Source organism: Phyllobates terribilis, unplaced genomic scaffold (genome assembly GCF_046119375.1).
Source record: "Phyllobates terribilis strain yellow unplaced genomic scaffold, ASM4611937v1 Scaffold_5__5_contigs__length_657084704, whole genome shotgun sequence".
Taxonomy (NCBI): domain Eukaryota; kingdom Metazoa; phylum Chordata; class Amphibia; order Anura; family Dendrobatidae; genus Phyllobates; species Phyllobates terribilis.
The window spans coordinates 390,348,341-390,375,165 of record NW_027362765.1 but is presented as its reverse complement, the minus strand read 5'-3'; the positions used below and the strand labels follow the sequence as shown (position 1 = coordinate 390,375,165).

The following is a 26,825-nucleotide window of genomic DNA, read 5'->3' as shown; positions in this document are numbered from 1 at the left end:
AGTGCCAATACCACTGAGTCCCGGGACCGCGAGTGCCGACATTGCTGGAACGGTGCCGACACGGGAGGTGCGTTAAAGCTTTTTTATTTTATCGGGGCCAAACATCTAGATAAAGAAGGGGTTGTCCAAGTAGTGTTGGTTGTATATTACAGCTAGCGCTGACTGACAACGGTGCAGACATCGCTGCTATCACATCCATTAGACATTACGGACAGTGCACTTCAAACAGCACATAATGGAATAGGACAGACGTGACCTTTTGAGCTCCATGATCTTGATATCGTCCGTGAACTCCTTGGTGACTCCTAATCTTCTCATTTACAGTAAGGGCGCATCACCCCCCCCCCCCTATATATTTTGCAGGACTTGACCATTTATGTATTGCTAGAACATTTCCTAATGGCGCCTAAAATCTGATGCAACCGACCAGCACATTTCCTATTTCCATTCACTGCAGTTTTTAATGATGTGTGTACATAATATATGAGGCAGAACGAGCCCTCGGGATGTCACTTTTATTTTTTTTTTGTTTACCTCCGCTTCCCCGTCTGTCAAACACGGCATCAATCATCCGGCGGGAATCTCATGATGAGTAAGTTTATATGCCCTGCTAATGTGAGATCAAACCCTTGGGTAATAATTCGGGGTATGCATTGGTAGAAGGGCACGGCTAATTCTAGAAGTATTTTGTGGCAGCGCATCGTACTGTAATGTAATCATTACGCCTTAGTTTATGTGCAATGGATACCGGCAGCTACATGATTGAAAAATGCTAATGTTCTCACACCCAGCGGATTCTGTGACGCTTCTCTCCAGTTTACATCACATTTCATTCATATTCTCCAAAATTAGAGCTCGGAGTTTGTAGCCGAGTGCTGAAGGAGGCACAGGGCACTAAATACTGAAGACCTGGCTTCACCCTGACTCTCCTTTCTGCATCAATAATAATAGCATTTGTTGTATGGGTTAAATTACTTTGTACATCACCATCATGGGTGTAATAAGTATCCATGGGCCCCCATAACAAAACATAGTCTGGGCCCCCCCGATTACATCATGAACACGGAGCAGCAAGTTCAGAAAATGAATGGCACATAATTAATTTGGTCTCTTGAATGTGCAATAATAGTGCACACAGTGATGTCACAGTACAAGGAGAATACAGGTGCCGGTGTCACAGGACAAGTATAATGCACACTGTGATGTCACAGTACAAAGAAAATGTACACGGCAATGTCACAGTGCAAGGAGAATGCAGGCGGCGATGTCACAGGACAAGGATAATGCAGGCGGCGATGTCACAGGACAAGGAGAATTCACATGACGTTGTCACAGTACAAGGATAATGCAGGTGGTGATATCACAGTACAAGGATAATGCACACAGTGATGTCACAGTACAAGGATAATGCACTCGGAGATATCACAGTACAAGGAAAATGCAGGGGGTGATGTCACAGTACAAGGATAATGCACGCTGTGATGTCACAGTACAAGGATAATGCAGGTGGTGATGTCACAGTACAAGGATAATGCAGGTGGTGATGTCACAGTACAACGATAATGCAGGTGGTGATGTCACAGTACAACGATAATGCAGGTGGTGATATCACAGTACAAGGATAATGCAGGTGGTGATATCACAGTACAAGGATAATACACACAGTGATGTCACAGTACAAGGATAATGCAGGTGGTGATATCACAGTACAAGGATAATGCACACAGTGATGTCACAGTAGAAGGATAATGCACTCAGAGATATCACAGTACAAGGAAAATGCAGGTGGTGATGTCACAGTACAAGGAAAATGCAGGTGGTGATGTCACAGTACAAGGATAATGCACACAGTGATGTCACAGTACAAGGATAATGCACTCGGAGATATCACAGTACAAGGAAAATGCAGGTGGTGATATCACAGTACAAGGATAATGCACACAGTGATGTCACAGTACAAGGATCATGCAGGTGGTGATATCACAGTACAAGGATAATACACACAGTGATGTCACAGTACAAGGATAATGCAGGTGGTGATATCACAGTACAAGGATAATGCACACAGTGATGTCACAGTACAAGGATAATGCACTCGGAGATATCACAGTACAAGGAAAATGCAGGTGGTGATGTCACAGTACAAGGATAATGCACACTGTGATGTCACAGTACAGGGATAATAAATACAGTGATGTCACAGTAGAAGGATAATGCACTCAGAGATATCACAGTACAAGGAAAATGCAGGTGGTGATGTCACAGTACAAGGATAATACACACAGTGATGTCACAGTACAAGGATAATGCAGGTGGTGATATCACAGTACAAGGATAATGCACACAGTGATGTCACAGTAGAAGGATAATGCACTCAGAGATATCACAGTACAAGGAAAATGCAGGTGGTGATGTCACAGTACAAGGAAAATGCAGGTGGTGATGTCACAGTACAAGGATAATGCAGGTGGTGATATCACAGTACAAGGATAATACACACAGTGATGTCACAGTACAAGGAAAATGCAGGTGGTGATGTCACAGTACAAGGAAAATGCAGGTGGTGATGTCACAGTACAAGGATAATGCAGGTGGTGATATCACAGTACAAGGATAATACACACAGTGATGTCACAGTACAAGGATAATGCAGGTGGTGATATCACAGTACAAGGATAATGCACACAGTGATGTCACAGTACAAGGATAATGCACTCGGCGATATCACAGTACAAGGATAATGCACCTCGTGATGTCACAGTACAAGGATAATGCACACGGTGATGTCACAGTACAAAGAAAATGCAGGCGGCGATGTCACAATACCGGTATAATGCACACAGTGATGTCACAGTAAGAAGCATAGCTAAGCATTCAGCAAAACATATCGTATTGGGCCTTCAAGCAGGTAGCGCATGTTTACGACAGCAGGAGCGTACCCTAATAAAAGTGGACACCTCCGCAGACGACAATTCTGTTGCTGAATAAAAATCACAGACCAAGACTGTACCCTGACCAAATATTGGTAGATACCAGTTCTGGATACCATATAAGAGAAAACAATGCAGATATATAGCGGCTCACCATCTTTCCCATCTGGCCCAGACCGTCATGAAGACTTCTTCTTCTTCTTCTTCTTCTTCTTCAAGCCACGAGTCATCTGCAGAGTTTGCATCTCAGACACATTTGACTTCTCACATTTCTAGTACGGTCTCTGCCTATTCTCATCCTACAAAATGCCTTCATCCTGCTGGGCCTTTTGCTGCCCCTGCTGTGTGGTGTGGTACCCTAAATACTGTACTTTACAAATATTGGTGTCATAGTTATTACCCTTTTGTGCCCCATAGACAATAATAAAGACCCATATGAGCCCAACTGAAGGTTATAATATCCCAAGAACCCCCTTATAAAGCAGCAATGCCCTCAGTGTACCCTACAAACTAATAATGCCCTCAGTGTACCTTATAAACTAATAATGCCGTCAGTGTACCCTATAAACTAATAATGCCCTCAGTGCTTCTTTAAAGTAACAATACTCCTTAAAAGCCCCCCTAAAAGTAATAATGCCCCGTTATCAAGTTATATTGTCTTGACTGCCCAACAAAAAGTAATAATCCCTGAGTGACACCAAAAAGTATTAATGCCCCCTAATTACCAAAAAATGCAATAATGATTCTTGCTTGACCCTAAAAAGTAATGATTCTCAATGAGGGTCCCTTAACAAGTAATGATGTCACCTTTGTGGCCCTCAAAATGTAATGATTCCCCCCAAAAAAATCATGCTGCCTGCGCTGGGACCCTGATGTCCTGTGGGGGCGCCCACCTTCCTGGAAGCTGAAGGCATAAAGCGACCTGCAAAATGGCCCATGGCTCGTTGCTTTACCACCACAGTGTATGTAGTTGAGAATGGCGCTCGCCAGGGGATCCGCATGGGACCTGGGCGGACGCTCCTGTTCCTGACCCCCAGTAGCTAAGCTACTGGTCACTGTATAGAGATAATGCACCCGAGAAGGATCACCATGTACTGGTCTACACAACGCCCTACTCAAAAGTAAAGCAAAGTGATAGGGCTCATTCAGACATCTGATTTTTGCGTATGAGTGCTATCCATGATTTTCTGCTCGTACCTGTGATAGTCTATGGGGTCATTCACATGTCCGTGAAAATTGTGGACACATGTCCGACATTGATCCAAGGGTCGGATCACACTCGGCCATGCAAGTCACTGGGTCAGTGAAACAAATCAGATCGCACTCGGTTGCAGAATGCAGAAGATGCAGAATTTTATTTTTTTTTTAATTCTGAACGTATGAGAAACTCTAATCAATCAAGGTCTGATCAAACTCTGATCAATCAAACTCTGATCAAACTGTGATCAAGCAAACTCTGATCAAACTGTGATCAAGCAAACTCTGATCAAACTGTGATCAAGCAAACTCTGATCAATCAAACTCTGATCAAACAGTGATCAAGCAAACTCTGATCAATCAAACACTGATCAATCAAACTCTGATCAAACAGTGATCAAGCAAACTCTGATCAAGCAAACTCTGATCAAACAGTGATCAAGCAAACTCTGATCAATCAAACACTGATCAATCAAACTCTGATCAAACAGTGATCAAGCAAACTCTGATCAATCAAACACTGATCAATCAAACTCTGATCAAACAGTGATCAAGCAAACTCTGATCAATCTAACACTGATCAATCAAACTCTGATCAAACAGTGATCAAGCAAACTCTGATCAAGCAAACTCTGATCAAACTGTGATCAAGCAAACTCTGATCAAACAGTGATCAAGCAAACTCTGATCAAACTCTGATCAATCAAACTCTGATCAAACTGTGATCAAGCAAACTCTGATCAATCAAACTCTGATCAAACTGTGATCAAGCAAACTCTGATCAATCAAACTCTGATCAAACTGTGATCAAGCAAACTCTGATCAATCAAACTCTGATCAAACTGTGATCAAGCAAACTCTGATCAATCAAACTCTGATCAAATAGTGATCAAGCAAACTAATCAAACTGATCAATCAAACTCTGATCAAGCAAACTCTGATCAAATTCTGATCAATCAAACTCTGATCAAGCAAACTCTGATCAAGCAAACTCTGATCAAGCAAACTCTGATCAAGCAAACTCTGATCAAGCAAACTCTGATCAAGCAAACTCTGATCAAGCAAACTCTGATCAAGCAAACTCTGATCAAACTCTGATCAATCAAACTCTGATCAAACTTTGATCAAACTCTGTTCAAACTCTGTTCAAACTCTGTTCAAACTCTGTTCAAACTCTGTTCAAACTCTGTTCAAACTCTGATTAGAATAACAGGTCAGTTTTGCTCATACGTGGAAAGATCAGATGTGTGAATGAAGCCTTATACAGGTTTTTATTTGGAAAGTTGTAAACCAGGAGCAGAGGCTTCTCATCTACTTTTTGCAGAGTCTAAGATCGAACAGGAAACTACAAGGCAAAAAAGTTGGCAAGTCTGGACCCGTCACAGATTTACCCCTTTCAAATTGTGAAAATTAATCCAATCTATAGTACACAACGAAATCTAAAGGAGATAATAAAACATAATGTAGAGTTTTATTTCACCAGCACTTTTATTTTATCAGCATTTCTGTGTAAAGTTTCTGGTTCCGTCTTTGGCTTTGTGCAGTAACTATAGCCACCCGTTATTAGTAAAAACTTTCTTCAGTTCCTTCACCTCCTCCTCAGTCAGTGATACAAGGGGCGAACGGCAGCGGCCTCCATGATATCCAAACCACTCCATGGCCTGCTTCAAGCCTGGGATCCCAAATCTGCGCGTCACCTGAAGACACAGATAAAGGCGAAACATTCGGGAAAAAAATTCTAGTTTGGTCTTAACCACAATTCTTGTACAGTTTAAAGGGGTTTTCCAGGATAACTTTTTTTTTTTAGAACAGTGGCAATCGGTGGAGATATTCGGCTGTGAAAGGTCCTCTGTAAAAGCGAGTGCACCTTTAATACATGTTCCTGTAGTGTCATGTGCCAAGTAACTGAATGTGAAGCCTCCATTATGTGGCTGACCTTCTATAGGTTCACGTTACTTCATTTAATTACGTTCAGTCATTTTCTATAAATAGGAGAGAACAATTCAGACAACGACTTATGATCGAGGGATCTGAGCTCGAGGTTTATGGAGGGAACATGATGTCCATTCTCCGCTCATGCCAACGTGAGTGCCGCCAGGTGCAGAATAATAGACCCCCACCCACCATGTCCAATAACAGCTGGTTAAATATTAATGTACAACTTCACTGCCGTACATGGAATGAAATTAGGGGCTCCGGGTTACGCTACAGATATTTTAAGTTCAGTTCAAAACAATTAAAAAAAAGTTTATCCAACTTTAATATTAAAAATAAAGTTTGTTTATTGGAATTATCTCTCCGCAGACTATCTCTCCCTCCCTCCCTACAAACTTTACAAACTCCTGGCAAACAATTGATTTTGCCAAGAGAGGATGACACAAGCTGTTCATTTTTCCTGCAGTGGCCACTAGAGACGAAATGTGGTACTACAAGTGATGGTTAAAATAAGTGAATTGCTAAAATGTAAACAGGGACCTGATCTTAGGGGGGCTTCTAATCTACATAAGAGAATAACGATGACATATGAAGACAGTATGGGGTGACATGATAGATAAATCTGTAGGGAGGATCACATGCAGTGTAGATGTTATATCTATAGCATGACGATTTATGCTGCAGAATTCCAAACAGATTGCACCTGAGAGTGCAAACGATGAAATCCGAGGAAAACCCCCTGCAAAATCCAATACAAATCTACATATGACAATTCAGATTATTTTTTTTAGTCCAGTGTGGTTGTTCCCTAAATAATCACAAAAGATTGTCATCTATTATGGGGTCATCACTTTTGCACAGGACACCAAAGGCTTAAAGTTCTGTGTACATACATTACATTACTGATCCTGAGTTACATCCTGTATTATACCCAAGAGCTGCACTCACTATTCTGCTGGTGCAGTCACTGTGTACATACATTACATTACTGATCCTGTACTGATCCTGAGTTACATCCTGTATTATACTCCGGAGCTGCACTCACTATTCTGCTGGTGCAGTCACTGTGTACATACATTACATTACTGATCCTGTACTAACCCTGAGTTACATCCAGTATTATACTCCAGAGCTTCACTCACTATTCTGCTGGTGGAGTCACTGTGTACATACATTACATTACAGATCCTGTACTGATCCTGAGTTACATCCTGTATTATACTTCAGAGTTGCACTCACTATTCTGCTGGTGCAGTCACTGTGTACATACATTACATTACTGATCCTGAGTTACATCCTGTATTATACCCAAGAGCTGCACTCACTATTCTGCTGGTGCAGTCACTGTGTACATACATTACATTACTGATCCTGAGTTACATCCTGTATTATACCCCAGAGCTGCACTCACTATTCTGCTGGTGCAGTCACTGTGTACATACATTACATTACAGATCCTGTACTGATCCTGAGTTACATCCTGTATTATACTCCAGAGCTGCACTCACTATTCTTCTGGTGCACTCACTGTGTACATACATTACATTACAGATCCTGTACTGATCCTCAGTTACATCCTGTATTATACTCCAGAGCTGCACTCACTATTCTGCTGGTGCAGTCACTGTGTACATACATTACATTACTGATCCTGAGTTACATCCTGTATTATACTCCAGAGCTGCACTCACTATTCTGCTGGTGCAGTCACTGTGTACATACATTACATTAATGATCCTGTACTAATCCTGAGTTACATCCTGTATTATACTCCAGAGCTGCACTCACTATTCTGCTGGTGGAGCCACTGTATACATACATTACATTACTGATCCTGAGTTACATCCTGTATTATACCCCAGAGTTGCACTCACTATTCTGCTGGTGCAGTCACTGTGTACATACATTACATTACTGATCCTGTACTGATCCTGAGTTACATCCTGTATTATACTCCAGAGCTGCACTCACTATTCTGCGGGTGCAGTCACTGTGTACATACATTACATTACTGATCCTGTACTGATCCTGAGTTACATCCTGTATTATACTCCAGAGCTGCACTCACTATTCTGCTGGTGCAGTCACTGTGTACATACATTACATTACTGATCCTGTACTGATCCTGAGTTACATCCTGTATTATACTCCAGAGCTGCACTCACTATTCTGCTGGTGCAGTCACTGTGTACATACTGTACATTACATTACTGATCCTCTACTGATCCTGAGTTACATCCTGTATTATACCCCAGAGCTGCACTCACTATTCTGCTGGTGCAGTCACTGTGTACATACATTACATTACTGATCCTGAGTTACATCCTGTATTATACCCCAGAGCTGCACTCACTATTCTGCTGGTGCAGTCACTGTGTACATACATTACATTACTGATCCGGAGTTACATCCTGTATTATACTCCAGAGCTGCACTCACTATTCTGCTGGTGCAGTCACTGTGTACATACATTACATTACTGATCCTGTACTGATCCTGAGTTACATCCTGTATTATACCCCAGAGCTGCACTCACTATTCTGCTGGTGCAGTCACTGTGTACATACATTACTGATCCTGAGTTACATCCTGTATTATACCCCAGAGCTGCACTCACTATTCTGCTGGTGCAGTCACTGTGTACATACATTACATTACTGATCCTGTACTGATCCTGAGTTACATCCTGTATTATACTCCAGAGCTGCAGTCACTATTCTGCTGGTGTAGTCACTGTGTACATACTGTACATTACATTACTGATCCTGTACTGATCCTGAGTTACATCCTGTATTATACCCCAGAGCTGCACTCACTATTCTGCTGGTGCAGTCACTGTGTACATACATTACATTACTGATCCTGAGTTACATCCTGTATTATACCCCAGAGCTGCACTCACTATTCTGCTGGTGCAGTCACTGTGTACATACATTACATTACTGATCCTGAGTTACATCCTGTATTATACCCAAGAGCTGCACTCACTATTCTGCTGGTGCAGTCACTGTGTACATACATTATATTACTGATCCTGAGTTACATCCTGTATTATAGCCAAGAGCTGCACTCACTATTCTGCTGGTGCAGTCACTGTGTACATACATTACATTACTGATCCTGAGTTACATCCTGTATTATACCCCAGAGCTGCACTCACTATTCTGCTGGTGCAGTCACTGTGTACATACATTACATTACAGATCCTGTACTGATCCTGAGTTACATCCTGTATTATACTCCAGAGCTGCACTCACTATTCTTCTGGTGCAGTCACTGTGTACATACATTACATTACAGATCCTGTACTGATCCTCAGTTACATCCTGTATTATACTCCAGAGCTGCACTCACTATTCTGCTGGTGCAGTCACTGTGTACATACATTACATTACTGATCCTGAGTTACATCCTGTATTATACTCCAGAGCTGCACTCACTATTCTGCTGGTGCAGTCACTGTGTACATACATTACATTAATGATCCTGTACTGATCCTGAGTTACATCCTGTATTATACTCCAGAGCTGCACTCACTATTCTGCTGGTGGAGCCACTGTATACATACATTACATTACTGATCCTGAGTTACATCCTGTATTATACCCCAGAGTTGCACTCACTATTCTGCTGGTGCAGTCACTGTGTACATACATTACATTACTGATCCTGTACTGATCCTGAGTTACATCCTGTATTATACTCCAGAGCTGCACTCACTATTCTGCTGGTGCAGTCACTGTGTACATACATTACATTACTGATCCTGTACTGATCCTGAGTTACATCCTGTATTATACTCCAGAGCTGCACTCACTATTCTGCGGGTGCAGTCACTGTGTACATACATTACATTACTGATCCTGTACTGATCCTGAGTTACATCCTGTATTATACTCCAGAGCTGCACTCACTATTCTGCTGGTGCAGTCACTGTGTACATACATTACATTACTGATCCTGTACTGATCCTGAGTTACATCCTGTATTATACTCCAGAGCTGCACTCACTATTCTGCTGGTGCAGTCACTGTGTACATACTGTACATTACATTACTGATCCTCTACTGATCCTGAGTTACATCCTGTATTATACCCCAGAGCTGCACTCACTATTCTGCTGGTGCAGTCACTGTGTACATACATTACATTACTGATCCTGAGTTACATCCTGTATTATACCCCAGAGCTGCACTCACTATTCTGCTGGTGCAGTCACTGTGTACATACATTACATTACTGATCCGGAGTTACATCCTGTATTATACTCCAGAGCTGCACTCACTATTCTGCTGGTGCAGTCACTGTGTACATACATTACATTACATTACTGATCCTGTACTGATCCTGAGTTACATCCTGTATTATACCCCAGAGCTGCACTCACTATTCTGCTGGTGCAGTCACTGTGTACATACATTACTGATCCTGAGTTACATCCTGTATTATACCCCAGAGCTGCACTCACTATTCTGCTGGTGCAGTCACTGTGTACATACATTACATTACTGATCCTGTACTGATCCTGAGTTACATCCTGTATTATACTCCAGAGCTGCAGTCACTATTCTGCTGGTGCAGTCACTGTGTACATACTGTACATTACATTACTGATCCTGTACTGATCCTGAGTTACATCCTGTATTATACCCCAGAGCTGCACTCACTATTCTGAGGGTGCAGTCACTGTGTACATACATTACATTACTGATCCTGAGTTACATCCTGTATTATACCCCAGAGCTGCACTCACTATTCTGCTGGTGCAGTCACTGTGTACATACATTACATTACTGATCCTGTACTGATCATGAGTTACATCCTGTATTATACTCCAGAGCTGCACTCACTATTCTGCTGGTGCAGTCACTGTGTACATACATTACATTACTGATCCTGTACTGATCCTGAGTTACATCCTGTATTATACTCCAGAGCTGCACTCACTATTCTGCTGGTGCAGTCACTGTGTACATACATTACATTACTGATCCTGTACTGATCCTGAGTTACATCCTGTATTATACTCCAGAGCTGCACTCACTATTCTGCTGGTGCAGTCACTGTGTACGTACATTACATTACTGATCCTGAGTTACACCCTGTATTATCCTCCAGAGCTGCACTCACTATTCTGCTGGTGCAGTCACTGTGTACATACATTACATTACTGATCCTGAGTTACATCCTGTATTATACTCCAGAGCTGCACTCACTATTCTGCTGGTGCAGTCACTGTGTACATACTGTACATTACATTACTGATCCTGTACTGATCCTGAGTTACATCCTGTATTATACCCCAGAGCTGCACTCACTATTCTGCTGGTGCAGTCACTGTGTACATACATTACATTACTGATCCTGAGTTACATCCTGTATTATACCCCAGAGCTGCACTCACTATTCTGCTGGTGCAGTCACTGTGTACATACATTACATTACTGATCCTGTACTGATCCTGAGTTACATCCTGTATTATACTCCAGAGCTGCACTCACTATTCTGCTGGTGCAGTCACTGTGTACATACATTACATTACTGATCCTGTACTGATCCTGAGTTACATCCTGTATTATACTCCAGAGCTGCACTCACTATTCTGCTGGTGCAGTCACTGTGTACGTACATTACATTACTGATCCTGAGTTACACCCTGTATTATCCTCCAGAGCTGCACTCACTATTCTGCTGGTGCAGTCACTGTGTACGTACATTACATTACTGATCCTGAGTTACATCCTGTATTATACTCCAGAGCTGCACTCACTATTCTGCTGGTGCAGTCACTGTGTACATACATTACATTACATTACTGATCCTGAGTTACATCCTGTATTATACTCCAGAGCTGCACTCACTATTCTGCTGGTGCAGTCACTGTGTACATACATTACATTACAGATCCTGTACTGATCCTGAGTTACATCCTGTATTATACTCCAGAGCTGCACTCACTATTCTTCTGGTGCAGTCACTGTGTACATACATTACATTACAGATCCTGTACTGATCCTCAGTTACATCCTGTATTATACTCCAGAGCTGCACTCACTATTCTGCTGGTGCAGTCACTGTGTACATACATTACATTACTGATCCTGAGTTACATCCTGTATTATACTCCAGAGCTGCACTCACTATTCTGCTGGTGCAGTCACTGTGTACATACATTACATTAATGATCCTGTACTGATCCTGAGTTACATCCTGTATTATACTCCAGAGCTGCACTCACTATTCTGCTGGTGGAGCCACTGTATACATACATTACATTACTGATCCTGAGTTACATCCTGTATTATACCCCAGAGTTGCACTCACTATTCTGCTGGTGCAGTCACTGTGTACATACATTACATTACTGATCCTGTACTGATCCTGAGTTACATCCTGTATTATACTCCAGAGCTGCACTCACTATTCTGCTGGTGCAGTCACTGTGTACATACATTACATTACTGATCCTGTACTGATCCTGAGTTACATCCTGTATTATACTCCAGAGCTGCACTCACTATTCTGCGGGTGCAGTCACTGTGTACATACATTACATTACTGATCCTGTACTGATCCTGAGTTACATCCTGTATTATACTCCAGAGCTGCACTCACTATTCTGCTGGTGCAGTCACTGTGTACATACATTACATTACTGATCCTGTACTGATCCTGAGTTACATCCTGTATTATACTCCAGAGCTGCACTCACTATTCTGCTGGTGCAGTCACTGTGTACATACTGTACATTACATTACTGATCCTCTACTGATCCTGAGTTACATCCTGTATTATACCCCAGAGCTGCACTCACTATTCTGCTGGTGCAGTCACTGTGTACATACATTACATTACTGATCCTGAGTTACATCCTGTATTATACCCCAGAGCTGCACTCACTATTCTGCTGGTGCAGTCACTGTGTACATACATTACATTACTGATCCGGAGTTACATCCTGTATTATACTCCAGAGCTGCACTCACTATTCTGCTGGTGCAGTCACTGTGTACATACATTACATTACATTACTGATCCTGTACTGATCCTGAGTTACATCCTGTATTATACCCCAGAGCTGCACTCACTATTCTGCTGGTGCAGTCACTGTGTACATACATTACTGATCCTGAGTTACATCCTGTATTATACCCCAGAGCTGCACTCACTATTCTGCTGGTGCAGTCACTGTGTACATACATTACATTACTGATCCTGTACTGATCCTGAGTTACATCCTGTATTATACTCCAGAGCTGCAGTCACTATTCTGCTGGTGCAGTCACTGTGTACATACTGTACATTACATTACTGATCCTGTACTGATCCTGAGTTACATCCTGTATTATACCCCAGAGCTGCACTCACTATTCTGCTGGTGCAGTCACTGTGTACATACATTACATTACTGATCCTGAGTTACATCCTGTATTATACCCCAGAGCTGCACTCACTATTCTGCTGGTGCAGTCACTGTGTACATACATTACATTACTGATCCTGTACTGATCATGAGTTACATCCTGTATTATACTCCAGAGCTGCACTCACTATTCTGCTGGTGCAGTCACTGTGTACATACATTACATTACTGATCCTGTACTGATCCTGAGTTACATCCTGTATTATACTCCAGAGCTGCACTCACTATTCTGCTGGTGCAGTCACTGTGTACATACATTACATTACTGATCCTGTACTGATCCTGAGTTACATCCTGTATTATACTCCAGAGCTGCACTCACTATTCTGCTGGTGCAGTCACTGTGTACGTACATTACATTACTGATCCTGAGTTACACCCTGTATTATCCTCCAGAGCTGCACTCACTATTCTGCTGGTGCAGTCACTGTGTACATACATTACATTACTGATCCTGAGTTACATCCTGTATTATACTCCAGAGCTGCACTCACTATTCTGCTGGTGCAGTCACTGTGTACATACTGTACATTACATTACTGATCCTGTACTGATCCTGAGTTACATCCTGTATTATACCCCAGAGCTGCACTCACTATTCTGCTGGTGCAGTCACTGTGTACATACATTACATTACTGATCCTGAGTTACATCCTGTATTATACCCCAGAGCTGCACTCACTATTCTGCTGGTGCAGTCACTGTGTACATACATTACATTACTGATCCTGTACTGATCCTGAGTTACATCCTGTATTATACTCCAGAGCTGCACTCACTATTCTGCTGGTGCAGTCACTGTGTACATACATTACATTACTGATCCTGTACTGATCCTGAGTTACATCCTGTATTATACTCCAGAGCTGCACTCACTATTCTGCTGGTGCAGTCACTGTGTACGTACATTACATTACTGATCCTGAGTTACACCCTGTATTATCCTCCAGAGCTGCACTCACTATTCTGCTGGTGCAGTCACTGTGTACGTACATTACATTACTGATCCTGAGTTACATCCTGTATTATACTCCAGAGCTGCACTCACTATTCTGCTGGTGCAGTCACTGTGTACATACATTACATTACATTACTGATCCTGAGTTACATCCTGTATTATACCCCAGAGCTGCACTCACTATTCTGCTGGTGCAGTCACTGTGTACATACATTACATTACTGATCCTGTACTGATCCTGAGTTACATCCTGTATTATACTCCAGAGCTGCACTCACTATTCTGCTGGTGCAGTCACTGTGTACATACATTACATTACTGATCCTGTACTGATCCTGAGTTACATCCTGTATTATACTCCAGAGCTGCACTCACTATTCTGCTGGTGCAGTCACTGTGTACATACATTACATTACTGATCCTGTACTGATCCTGAGTTACATCCTGTATTATACTCCAGAGCTGCACTCACTATTCTGCTGGTGCAGTCACTGTGTACGTACATTACATTACTGATCCTGAGTTACACCCTGTATTATCCTCCAGAGCTGCACTCACTATTCTGCTGGTGCAGTCACTGTGTACGTACATTACATTACTGATCCTGAGTTACATCCTGTATTATACTCCAGAGCTGCACTCACTATTCTGCTGGTGCAGTCACTGTGTACGTACATTACATTACTGATCCTGAGTTACATCCTGTATTATACTCCAGAGCTTCACTCACTATTCTGCTGGTGCAGTCACTGTGTACATACATTACATTACTGATCCTGTACTGACCCTGAGTTACATCCTGTATTATACTCCAGAGCTGCACTCACTATTCTGCTGGTGCAGTCACTGTGTACGTACATTACATTACTGATCCTGAGTTACATCCTGTATTATACTCCAGAGCTTCACTCACTATTCTGCTGGTGCAGTCACTGTGTACATACATTACATTACTGATCCTGTACTGATCCTGAGTTACATCCTGTATTATACTCCAGAGCTGCACTCGCTATTCTGCTGGTGCAGTCACTGTGTACATACATTACATTACTGATCCTGAGTTACATCCTGTATTATACTCCAGAGCTGCACTCACTATTCTGCTGGTGCAGTCACTGTGTACATACATTACATTACTGATCCTGAGTTACATCCTGTATTATACTCCAGAGCTGCACTCACTATTCTGCTGGTGCAGTCACTGTGTACATACTGTACATTACATTACTGATCCTGTACTGATCCTGAGTTACATCCTGTATTATACCCCAGAGCTGCACTCACTATTCTGCTGGTGCAGTCACTGTGTACATACATTACATTACTGATCCTGAGTTACATCCTGTATTATACCCCAGAGCTGCACTCACTATTCTGCTGGTGCAGTCACTGTGTACATACATTACATTACTGATCCTGTACTGATCCTGAGTTACATCCTGTATTATACTCCAGAGCTGCACTCACTATTCTGCTGGTGCAGTCACTGTGTACATACATTACATTACTGATCCTGTACTGATCCTGAGTTACATCCTGTATTATACTCCAGAGCTGCACTCACTATTCTGCTGGTGCAGTCACTGTGTACATACATTACATTACTGATCCTGAGTTACATCCTGTATTATACTCCAGAGCTGCACTCACTATTCTGCTGGTGCAGTCACTGTGTACATACTGTACATTACATTACTGATCCTGTACTGATCCTGAGTTACATCCTGTATTATACCCCAGAGCTGCACTCACTATTCTGCTGGTGCAGTCACTGTGTACATACATTACATTACTGATCCTGAGTTACATCCTGTATTATACCCCAGAGCTGCACTCACTATTCTGCTGGTGCAGTCACTGTGTACATACATTACATTACTGATCCTGTACTGATCCTGAGTTACATCCTGTATTATACTCCAGAGCTGCACTCACTATTCTGCTGGTGCAGTCACTGTGTACATACATTACATTACTGATCCTGTACTGATCCTGAGTTACATCCTGTATTATACTCCAGAGCTGCACTCACTATTCTGCTGGTGCAGTCACTGTGTACGTACATTACATTACTGATCCTGAGTTACACCCTGTATTATCCTCCAGAGCTGCACTCACTATTCTGCTGGTGCAGTCACTGTGTACGTACATTACATTACTGATCCTGAGTTACATCCTGTATTATACTCCAGAGCTGCACTCACTATTCTGCTGGTGCAGTCACTGTGTACATACATTACATTACATTACTGATCCTGAGTTACATCCTGTATTATACTCCAGAGCTGCACTCACTATTCTGCTGGTGCAGTCACTGTGTACATACATTACATTACTGATCCTGAGTAACATCCTGTATTATACTCCAGAGCTGCACTCACTATTCTGCTGGTGCAGTCACTGTGTACATACATTACATTACAGATCCTGTACTGATCCTGAGTTACATCCTGTATTATACTGCAGAGCTGCACTCACTATTCTTCTGGTGCAGTCACTGTGTACATACATTACATTACAGATCCTGTACTGATCCTCAGTTACATCCTGTATTATACTCCAGAGCTGCACTCACTATTCTGCTGGTGCAGTCACTGTGTACATACATTACATTACTGATCCTGAGTTACATCCTGTATTATACTCCAGAGCTGCACTCACTATTCTGCTGGTGCAGTCACTGTGTACATACATTACATTAATGATCCTGTACTGATCCTGAGTTACATCCTGTATTATACTCCAGAGCTGCACTCACTATTCTGCTGGTGGAGCCACTGTATACATACATTACATTACTGATCCTGAGTTACATCCTGTATTATACTCCAGAGCTGCACTCACTATTCTGCTGGTGCAGTCACTGTGTACATACTGTACATTACATTACTGATCCTCTACTGATCCTGAGTTACATCCTGTATTATACCCCAGAGCTGCACTCACTATTCTGCTGGTGCAGTCACTGTGTACATACATTACATTACTGATCCTGAGTTACATCCTGTATTATACCCCAGAGCTGCACTCACTATTCTGCTGGTGCAGTCACTGTGTACATACATTACAGTACTGATCCGGAGTTACATCCTGTATTATACTCCAGAGCTGCACTCACTATTCTGCTGGTGCAGTCACTGTGTACATACATTACATTACATTACTGATCCTGTACTGATCCTGAGTTACATCCTGTATTATACCCCAGAGCTGCACTCACTATTCTGCTGGTGCAGTCACTGTGTACATACATTACTGATCCTGAGTTACATCCTGTATTATACCCCAGAGCTGCACTCACTATTCTGCTGGTGCAGTCACTGTGTACATACATTACATTACTGATCCTGTACTGATCCTGAGTTACATCCTGTATTATACTCCAGAGCTGCAGTCACTATTCTGCTGGTGCAGTCACTGTGTACATACTGTACATTACATTACTGATCCTGTACTGATCCTGAGTTACATCCTGTATTATACCCCAGAGCTGCACTCACTATTCTGCTGGTGCAGTCACTGTGTACATACATTACATTACTGATCCTGAGTTACATCCTGTATTATACCCCAGAGCTGCACTCACTATTCTGCTGGTGCAGTCACTGTGTACATACATTACATTACTGATCCTGTACTGATCATGAGTTACATCCTGTATTATACTCCAGAGCTGCACTCACTATTCTGCTGGTGCAGTCACTGTGTACATACATTACATTACTGATCCTGTACTGATCCTGAGTTACATCCTGTATTATACTCCAGAGCTGCACTCACTATTCTGCTGGTGCAGTCACTGTGTACATACATTACATTACTGATCCTGTACTGATCCTGAGTTACATCCTGTATTATACTCCAGAGCTGCACTCACTATTCTGCTGGTGCAGTCACTGTGTACGTACATTACATTACTGATCCTGAGTTACACCCTGTATTATCCTCCAGAGCTGCACTCACTATTCTGCTGGTGCAGTCACTGTGTACATACATTACATTACTGATCCTGAGTTACATCCTGTATTATACTCCAGAGCTGCACTCACTATTCTGCTGGTGCAGTCACTGTGTACATACTGTACATTACATTACTGATCCTGTACTGATCCTGAGTTACATCCTGTATTATACCCCAGAACTGCACTCACTATTCTGCTGGTGCAGTCACTGTGTACATACATTACATTACTGATCCTGAGTTACATCCTGTATTATACCCCAGAGCTGCACTCACTATTCTGCTGGTGCAGTCACTGTGTACATACATTACATTACTGATCCTGTACTGATCATGAGTTACATCCTGTATTATACTCCAGAGCTGCACTCACTATTCTGCTGGTGCAGTCACTGTGTACATACATTACATTACTGATCCTGAGTTACATCCTGTATTATACTCCAGAGCTGCACTCACTATTCTGCTGGTGCAGTCACTGTGTACGTACATTACATTACTGATCCTGAGTTACATCCTGTATTATACTCCAGAGCTGCACTCACTATTCTGCTGGTGCAGTCACTGTGTACATACATTACATTACATTACTGATCCTGAGTTACATCCTGTATTATACCCCAGAGCTGCACTCACTATTCTGCTGGTGCAGTCACTGTGTACATACATTACATTACTGATCCTGTACTGATCCTGAGTTACATCCTGTATTATACTCCAGAGCTGCACTCACTATTCTGCTGGTGCAGTCACTGTGTACATACATTACATTACTGATCCTGTACTGATCCTGAGTTACATCCTGTATTATACTCCAGAGCTGCACTCACTATTCTGCTGGTGCAGTCACTGTGTACATACATTACATTACTGATCCTGTACTGATCCTGAGTTACATCCTGTATTATACTCCAGAGCTGCACTCACTATTCTGCTGGTGCAGTCACTGTGTACGTACATTACATTACTGATCCTGAGTTACACCCTGTATTATCCTCCAGAGCTGCACTCACTATTCTGCTGGTGCAGTCACTGTGTACGTACATTACATTACTGATCCTGAGTTACATCCTGTATTATACTCCAGAGCTGCACTCACTATTCTGCTGGTGCAGTCACTGTGTACGTACATTACATTACTGATCCTGAGTTACATCCTGTATTATACTCCAGAGCTTCACTCACTATTCTGCTGGTGCAGTCACTGTGTACATACATTACATTACTGATCCTGTACTGACCCTGAGTTACATCCTGTATTATACTCCAGAGCTGCACTCACTATTCTGCTGGTGCAGTCACTGTGTACGTACATTACATTACTGATCCTGAGTTACATCCTGTATTATACTCCAGAGCTTCACTCACTATTCTGCTGGTGCAGTCACTGTGTACATACATTACATTACTGATCCTGTACTGATCCTGAGTTACATCCTGTATTATACTCCAGAGCTGCACTCGCTATTCTGCTGGTGCAGTCACTGTGTACATACATTACATTACTGATCCTGAGTTACATCCTGTATTATACTCCAGAGCTGCACTCACTATTCTGCTGGTGCAGTCACTGTGTACATACATTACATTACTGATCCTGAGTTACATCCTGTATTATACTCCAGAGCTGCACTCACTATTCTGCTGGTGCAGTCACTGTGTACATACTGTACATTACATTACTGATCCTGTACTGATCCTGAGTTACATCCTGTATTATACCCCAGAGCTGCACTCACTATTCTGCTGGTGCAGTCACTGTGTACATACATTACATTACTGATCCTGAGTTACATCCTGTATTATACCCCAGAGCTGCACTCACTATTCTGCTGGTGCAGTCACTGTGTACATACATTACATTACTGATCCTGTACTGATCCTGAGTTACATCCTGTATTATACTCCAGAGCTGCACTCACTATTCTGCTGGTGCAGTCACTGTGTACATACATTACATTACTGATCCTGTACTGATCCTGAGTTACATCCTGTATTATACTCCAGAGCTGCACTCACTATTCTGCTGGTGCAGTCACTGTGTACGTACATTACATTACTGATCCTGAGTTACACCCTGTATTATCCTCCAGAGCTGCACTCACTATTCTGCTGGTGCAGTCACTGTGTACGTACATTACATTACTGATCCTGAGTTACATCCTGTATTATACTCCAGAGCTGCACTCACTATTCTGCTGGTGCAGTCACTGTGTACATACATTACATTACATTACTGATCCTGAGTTACATCCTGTATTATACTCCAGAGCTGCACTCACTATTCTGCTGGTGCAGTCACTGTGTACATACATTACATTACTGATCCTGAGTTACATCCTGTATTATACTCCAGAGCTGCACTCACTATTCTGCTGGTGCAGTCACTGTGTACATACATTACATTACAGATCCTGTACTGATCCTGAGTTACATCCTGTATTATACTCCAGAGCTGCACTCACTATTCTTCTGGTGCAGTCACTGTGTACATACATTACATTACAGATCCTGTACTGATCCTCAGTTACATCCTGTATTATACTCCAGAGCTGCACTCACTGTTCTGCTGGTGCAGTCACTGTGTACATACATTACATTACTGATCCTGAGTTACATCCTGTATTATACTCCAGAGCTGCACTCACTATTCTGCTGGTGCAGTCACTGTGTACATACATTACATTAATGATCCTGTACTGATCCTGAGTTACATCCTGTATTATACTCCAGAGCTGCACTCACTATTCTGCTGGTGGAGCCACTGTATACATACATTACATTACTGATCCTGAGTTACATCCTGTATTATACCCCAGAGTTGCACTCACTATTCTGCTGGTGCAGTCACTGTGTACATACATTACATTACTGATCCTGTACTGATCCTGAGTTACATCCTGTATTATACTCCAGAGCTGCACTCACTATTCTGCTGGTGCAGTCACTGTGTACATACATTACATTACTGATCCTGTACTGATCCTGAGTTACATCCTGTATTATACTCCAGAGCTGCACTCACTATTCTGCGGGTGCAGTCACTGTGTACATACATTACATTACTGATCCTGTACTGATCCTGAGTTACATCCTGTATTATACTCCAGAGCTGCACTCACTATTCTGCTGGTGCAGTCACTGTGTACATACATTACATTACTGATCCTGTACTGATCCTGAGTTACATCCTGTATTATACTCCAGAGCTGCACTCACTATTCTGCTGGTGCAGTCACTGTGTACATACTGTACATTACATTACTGATCCTCTACTGATCCTGAGTTACATCCTGTATTATACCCCAGAGCTGCACTCACTATTCTGCTGGTGCAGTCACTGTGTACATACATTACATTACTGATCCTGAGTTACATCCTGTATTATACCCCAGAGCTGCACTCACTATTCTGCTGGTGCAGTCACTGTGTACATACATTACATTACTGATCCGGAGTTACATCCTGTATTATACTCCAGAGCTGCACTCACTATTCTGCTGGTGCAGTCACTGTGTACATACATTACATTACATTACTGATCCTGTACTGATCCTGAGTTACATCCTGTATTATACCCCAGAGCTGCACTCACTATTCTGCTGGTGCAGTCACTGTGTACATACATTACTGATCCTGAGTTACATCCTGTATTATACCCCAGAGCTGCACTCACTATTCTGCTGGTGCAGTCACTGTGTACATACATTACATTACTGATCCTGTACTGATCCTGAGTTACATCCTGTATTATACTCCAGAGCTGCAGTCACTATTCTGCTGGTGCAGTCACTGTGTACATACTGTACATTACATTACTGATCCTGTACTGATCCTGAGTTACATCCTGTATTATACCCCAGAGCTGCACTCACTATTCTGCTGGTGCAGTCACTGTGTACATACATTACATTACTGATCCTGAGTTACATCCTGTATTATACCCCAGAGCTGCACTCACTATTCTGCTGGTGCAGTCACTGTGTACATACATTACATTACTGATCCTGTACTGATCATGAGTTACATCCTGTATTATACTCCAGAGCTGCACTCACTATTCTGCTCGTGCAGTCACTGTGTACATACATTACATTACTGATCCTGTACTGATCCTGAGTTACATCCTGTATTATACTCCAGAGCTGCACTCACTATTCTGCTGGTGCAGTCACTGTGTACATACATTACATTACTGATCCTGTACTGATCCTGAGTTACATCCTGTATTATACTCCAGAGCTGCACTCACTATTCTGCTGGTGCAGTCACTGTGTACGTACATTACATTACTGATCCTGAGTTACACCCTGTATTATCCTCCAGAGCTGCACTCACTATTCTGCTGGTGCAGTCACTGTGTACATACATTACATTACTGATCCTGAGTTACATCCTGTATTATACTCCAGAGCTGCACTCACTATTCTGCTGGTGCAGTCACTGTGTACATACTGTACATTACATTACTGATCCTGTACTGATCCTGAGTTACATCCTGTATTATACCCCAGAGCTGCACTCACTATTCTGCTGGTGCAGTCACTGTGTACATACATTACATTACTGATCCTGAGTTACATCCTGTATTATACCCCAGAGCTGCACTCACTATTCTGCTGGTGCAGTCACTGTGTACATACATTACATTACTGATCCTGTACTGATCCTGAGTTACATCCTGTATTATACTCCAGAGCTGCACTCACTATTCTGCTGGTGCAGTCACTGTGTACATACATTACATTACTGATCCTGTACTGATCCTGAGTTACATCCTGTATTATACTCCAGAGCTGCACTCACTATTCTGCTGGTACAGTCACTGTGTACGTACATTACATTACTGATCCTGAGTTACACCCTGTATTATCCTCCAGAGCTGCACTCACTATTCTGCTGGTGCAGTCACTGTGTACGTACATTACATTACTGATCCTGAGTTACATCCTGTATTATACTCCAGAGCTGCACTCACTATTCTGCTGGTGCAGTCACTGTGTACATACATTACATTACATTACTGATCCTGAGTTACATCCTGTATTATACCCCAGAGCTGCACTCACTATTCTGCTGGTGCAGTCACTGTGTACATACATTACATTACTGATCCTGTACTGATCCTGAGTTACATCCTGTATTATACTCCAGAGCTGCACTCACTATTCTGCTGGTGCAGTCACTGTGTACATACATTACATTACTGATCCTGTACTGATCCTGAGTTACATCCTGTATTATACTCCAGAGCTGCACTCACTATTCTGCTGGTGCAGTCACTGTGTACATACATTACATTACTGATCCTGTACTGATCCTGAGTTACATCCTGTATTATACTCCAGAGCTGCACTCACTATTCTGCTGGTGCAGTCACTGTGTACGTACATTACATTACTGATCCTGAGTTACACCCTGTATTATCCTCCAGAGCTGCACTCACTATTCTGCTGGTGCAGTCACTGTGTACGTACATTACATTACTGATCCTGAGTTACATCCTGTATTATACTCCAGAGCTGCACTCACTATTCTGCTGGTGCAGTCACTGTGTACGTACATTACATTACTGATCCTGAGTTACATCCTGTATTATACTCCAGAGCTTCACTCACTATTCTGCTGGTGCAGTCACTGTGTACATACATTACATTACTGATCCTGTACTGACCCTGAGTTACATCCTGTATTATACTCCAGAGCTGCACTCACTATTCTGCTGGTGCAGTCACTGTGTACATACATTACATTACTGATCCTGTACTGATCCTGAGTTACATCCTGTATTATACTCCAGAGCTGCACTCGCTATTCTGCTGGTGCAGTCACTGTGTACATACATTACATTACTGATCCTGAGTTACATCCTGTATTATACTCCAGAGCTGCACTCACTATTCTGCTGGTGCAGTCACTGTGTACATACATTACATTACTGATCCTGAGTTACATCCTGTATTATACTCCAGAGCTGCACTCACTATTCTGCTGGTGCAGTCACTGTGTACGTACATTACATTACTGATCCTGAGTTACACCCTGTATTATCCTCCAGAGCTGCACTCACTATTCTGCTGGTGCAGTCACTGTGTACGTACATTACATTACTGATCCTGAGTTACATCCTGTATTATACTCCAGAGCTGCACTCACTATTCTGCTGGTGCAGTCACTGTGTACATACATTACATTACTGATCCTGAGTTACATCCTGTATTATACTCCAGAGCTTCACTCACTATTCTGCTGGTGCAGTCACTGTGTACATACATTACATTACTGATCCTGTACTGACCCTGAGTTACATCCTGTATTATATTCCAGAGCTGCACTCACTATTCTGCTGGTGCAGTCACTGTGTACATACATTACATTACTGATCCTGTACTGATCCTGAGTTACATCCTGTATTATACTCCAGAGCTGCACTCGCTATTCTGCTGGTGCAGTCACTGTGTACATACATTACATTACTGATCCTGAGTTACATCCTGTATTATACTCCAGAGCTGCACTCACTATTCTGCTGGTGCAGTCACTGTGTACATACATTACATTACTGATCCTGAGTTACATCCTGTATTATACTCCAGAGCTGCACTCACTATTCTGCTGGTGCAGTCACTGTGTACATACATTACTGATCCTGAGTTACATCCTGTAGATCTTTTTATTATAAAAATGAAAAACATAACAATAATAATAACAGAAACATAAGAAAATTAATAACCAGAAAATAAACAATGTAATGCAACTGGTCCAGCCGCTCACTCTCTCCTCACACACATATTATACATATATACACAATAATAACTACCTACACCATGACATCTGGTCCGGTTACCAAACAAATAATAATATAATAAATAATAACCGACAAATTATATACAAACTAATATATACATTTTTTTTTTTTTTTTTTTTAAATAAAATAAATACTAACTATACAAATATATACAAGACAAAACAAAACCCCCCACACTCAAGCCCACCAGTCCCTCCCCGGCACTGACCTGAGAGCTGGTCCTGCGCCTCATGCCTCAGTCCATGTCCAACGTCCATAGGCCAGATCAGGCAGTGCCAGTTTTTCACCCAAATAACCAGTGTCCCACAAGATGAACCCACCTCCCCCCTTTTCCCTCCACCCAACCTAACACCTACACCCAAACCCATATATACAATATATACAGAAACAAACAATACAATAACCACAACTGACAAAGCCCAAGTTCGGCGCCTGCAGCCCTACATCACTGTCTACTGAACAAAACAAAACAAAAATCTATGGTGTCGGCAGCAGCCCACCACCAGGAGAGGAGATGACCAGACTAGGGCACACTAAAAGAAAAGCCCCTCCAGAGGAGAGCGGCCCTCCGTGTACCCAGTCTCTCATACTCCAGAGAAAGCACCTTCACCAGGTCACCGAGTATGGTCCTAAACACATCGTCCACTGGGACGATTTTCCGTTGCGTCGATACTAAGCACCGTGCGTTCCACGTGTGATACCTAACCACTGCGCTAACTAGAAATAAGGTGCAGCGGTCCCGACCACCCAGGTGCCCGAATGCTCCATAGGCCCATTCCGCATAAGAGAGACCGGCCAGCCGGGGCCAGCCAATGGAGGCGCCCACCCTGTTGTACACCTCTGTGTTAAAGGGACAACGAAGAAGGAAGTGGTCCATGCTTTCCAGCATGGTACCACAATGCTCCCGAGGACAGTTCCTGTCCTCAGAGCTCCTACACTTCAGATTGTCCCTCACACACAGTTTCCCATGGAAGCGGCGCCAAGCCAAGTCCCAAATCTTCGAGGGGATCCTGATAGAATTCAAAAGATGCAGACCCACCCCAAGATCCCGACTTGGGCAATCTCTGAGCGCCAGAGGCCTCTGAAAATGGGTCAACAGAACCCTTTTGTCAAGGAGCTTCCTTGGCAGAGTCCTGACCTCCCACATTCCCAGACCCCACCGGCGAATTACCTTCAGAACCACGGTAGCGCAAGCCGGGAGATGTCCATGCGGTGTGCGGAGATCCTTCACTTGCCCTCCTGTCTCCCATTCCTGGAAGAAAGGCTGAAACCATTGCCTACAGGAGAATACCCACGGAGGAGCCCTCTCTTTCCAGAGGTCTGCAATATTGATCTTTATGAAGGTATTTACAAGGAATACCACAGGGTTGACCATACCCAACCCTCCTAATCTCCTCGTACGGTAAGTAACCTCCCTCTTGACCAGGTTCAGTCTATTCCCCCATAACAGTTGGAAGAACAAACTGTAGACCCGAGTCCAGAGAGGCTCCGGCAAGATGCACACACTGCCCAGATAGATCAGCAAAGGGAGCAGGTAAGTTTTGATCAGGATTACCCTTTCCCTTAGGGTCAAAGACCAACCCTTCCATTGGTTCACCTTCTGAGTGGCGATC

At 42.7% G+C, this 26,825-nt stretch overlaps 1 protein-coding gene across 3 annotated transcripts in view; it reads right to left on the bottom strand.

Annotated features, from left to right (window-relative positions):
- Nucleotides 1-5,596: 5,596 nt before the first annotated feature.
- The window catches only part of HOGA1 (4-hydroxy-2-oxoglutarate aldolase 1), an 83,396-nt gene continuing 62,167 nt past the window's right edge, over nucleotides 5,597-26,825 (bottom strand). For all 3 annotated transcript variants that reach the window (XM_073684972.1, XM_073684971.1, XM_073684973.1), the window contains one exon: nucleotides 5,597-5,824. Coding sequence is in view for 2 of the 3 variants with exons in the window: in XM_073684971.1 (XP_073541072.1) it covers nucleotides 5,675-5,824 (150 nt within the window). In the remaining variant the exon portion in view is untranslated. The remainder of the gene's footprint in view (nucleotides 5,825-26,825) is intronic.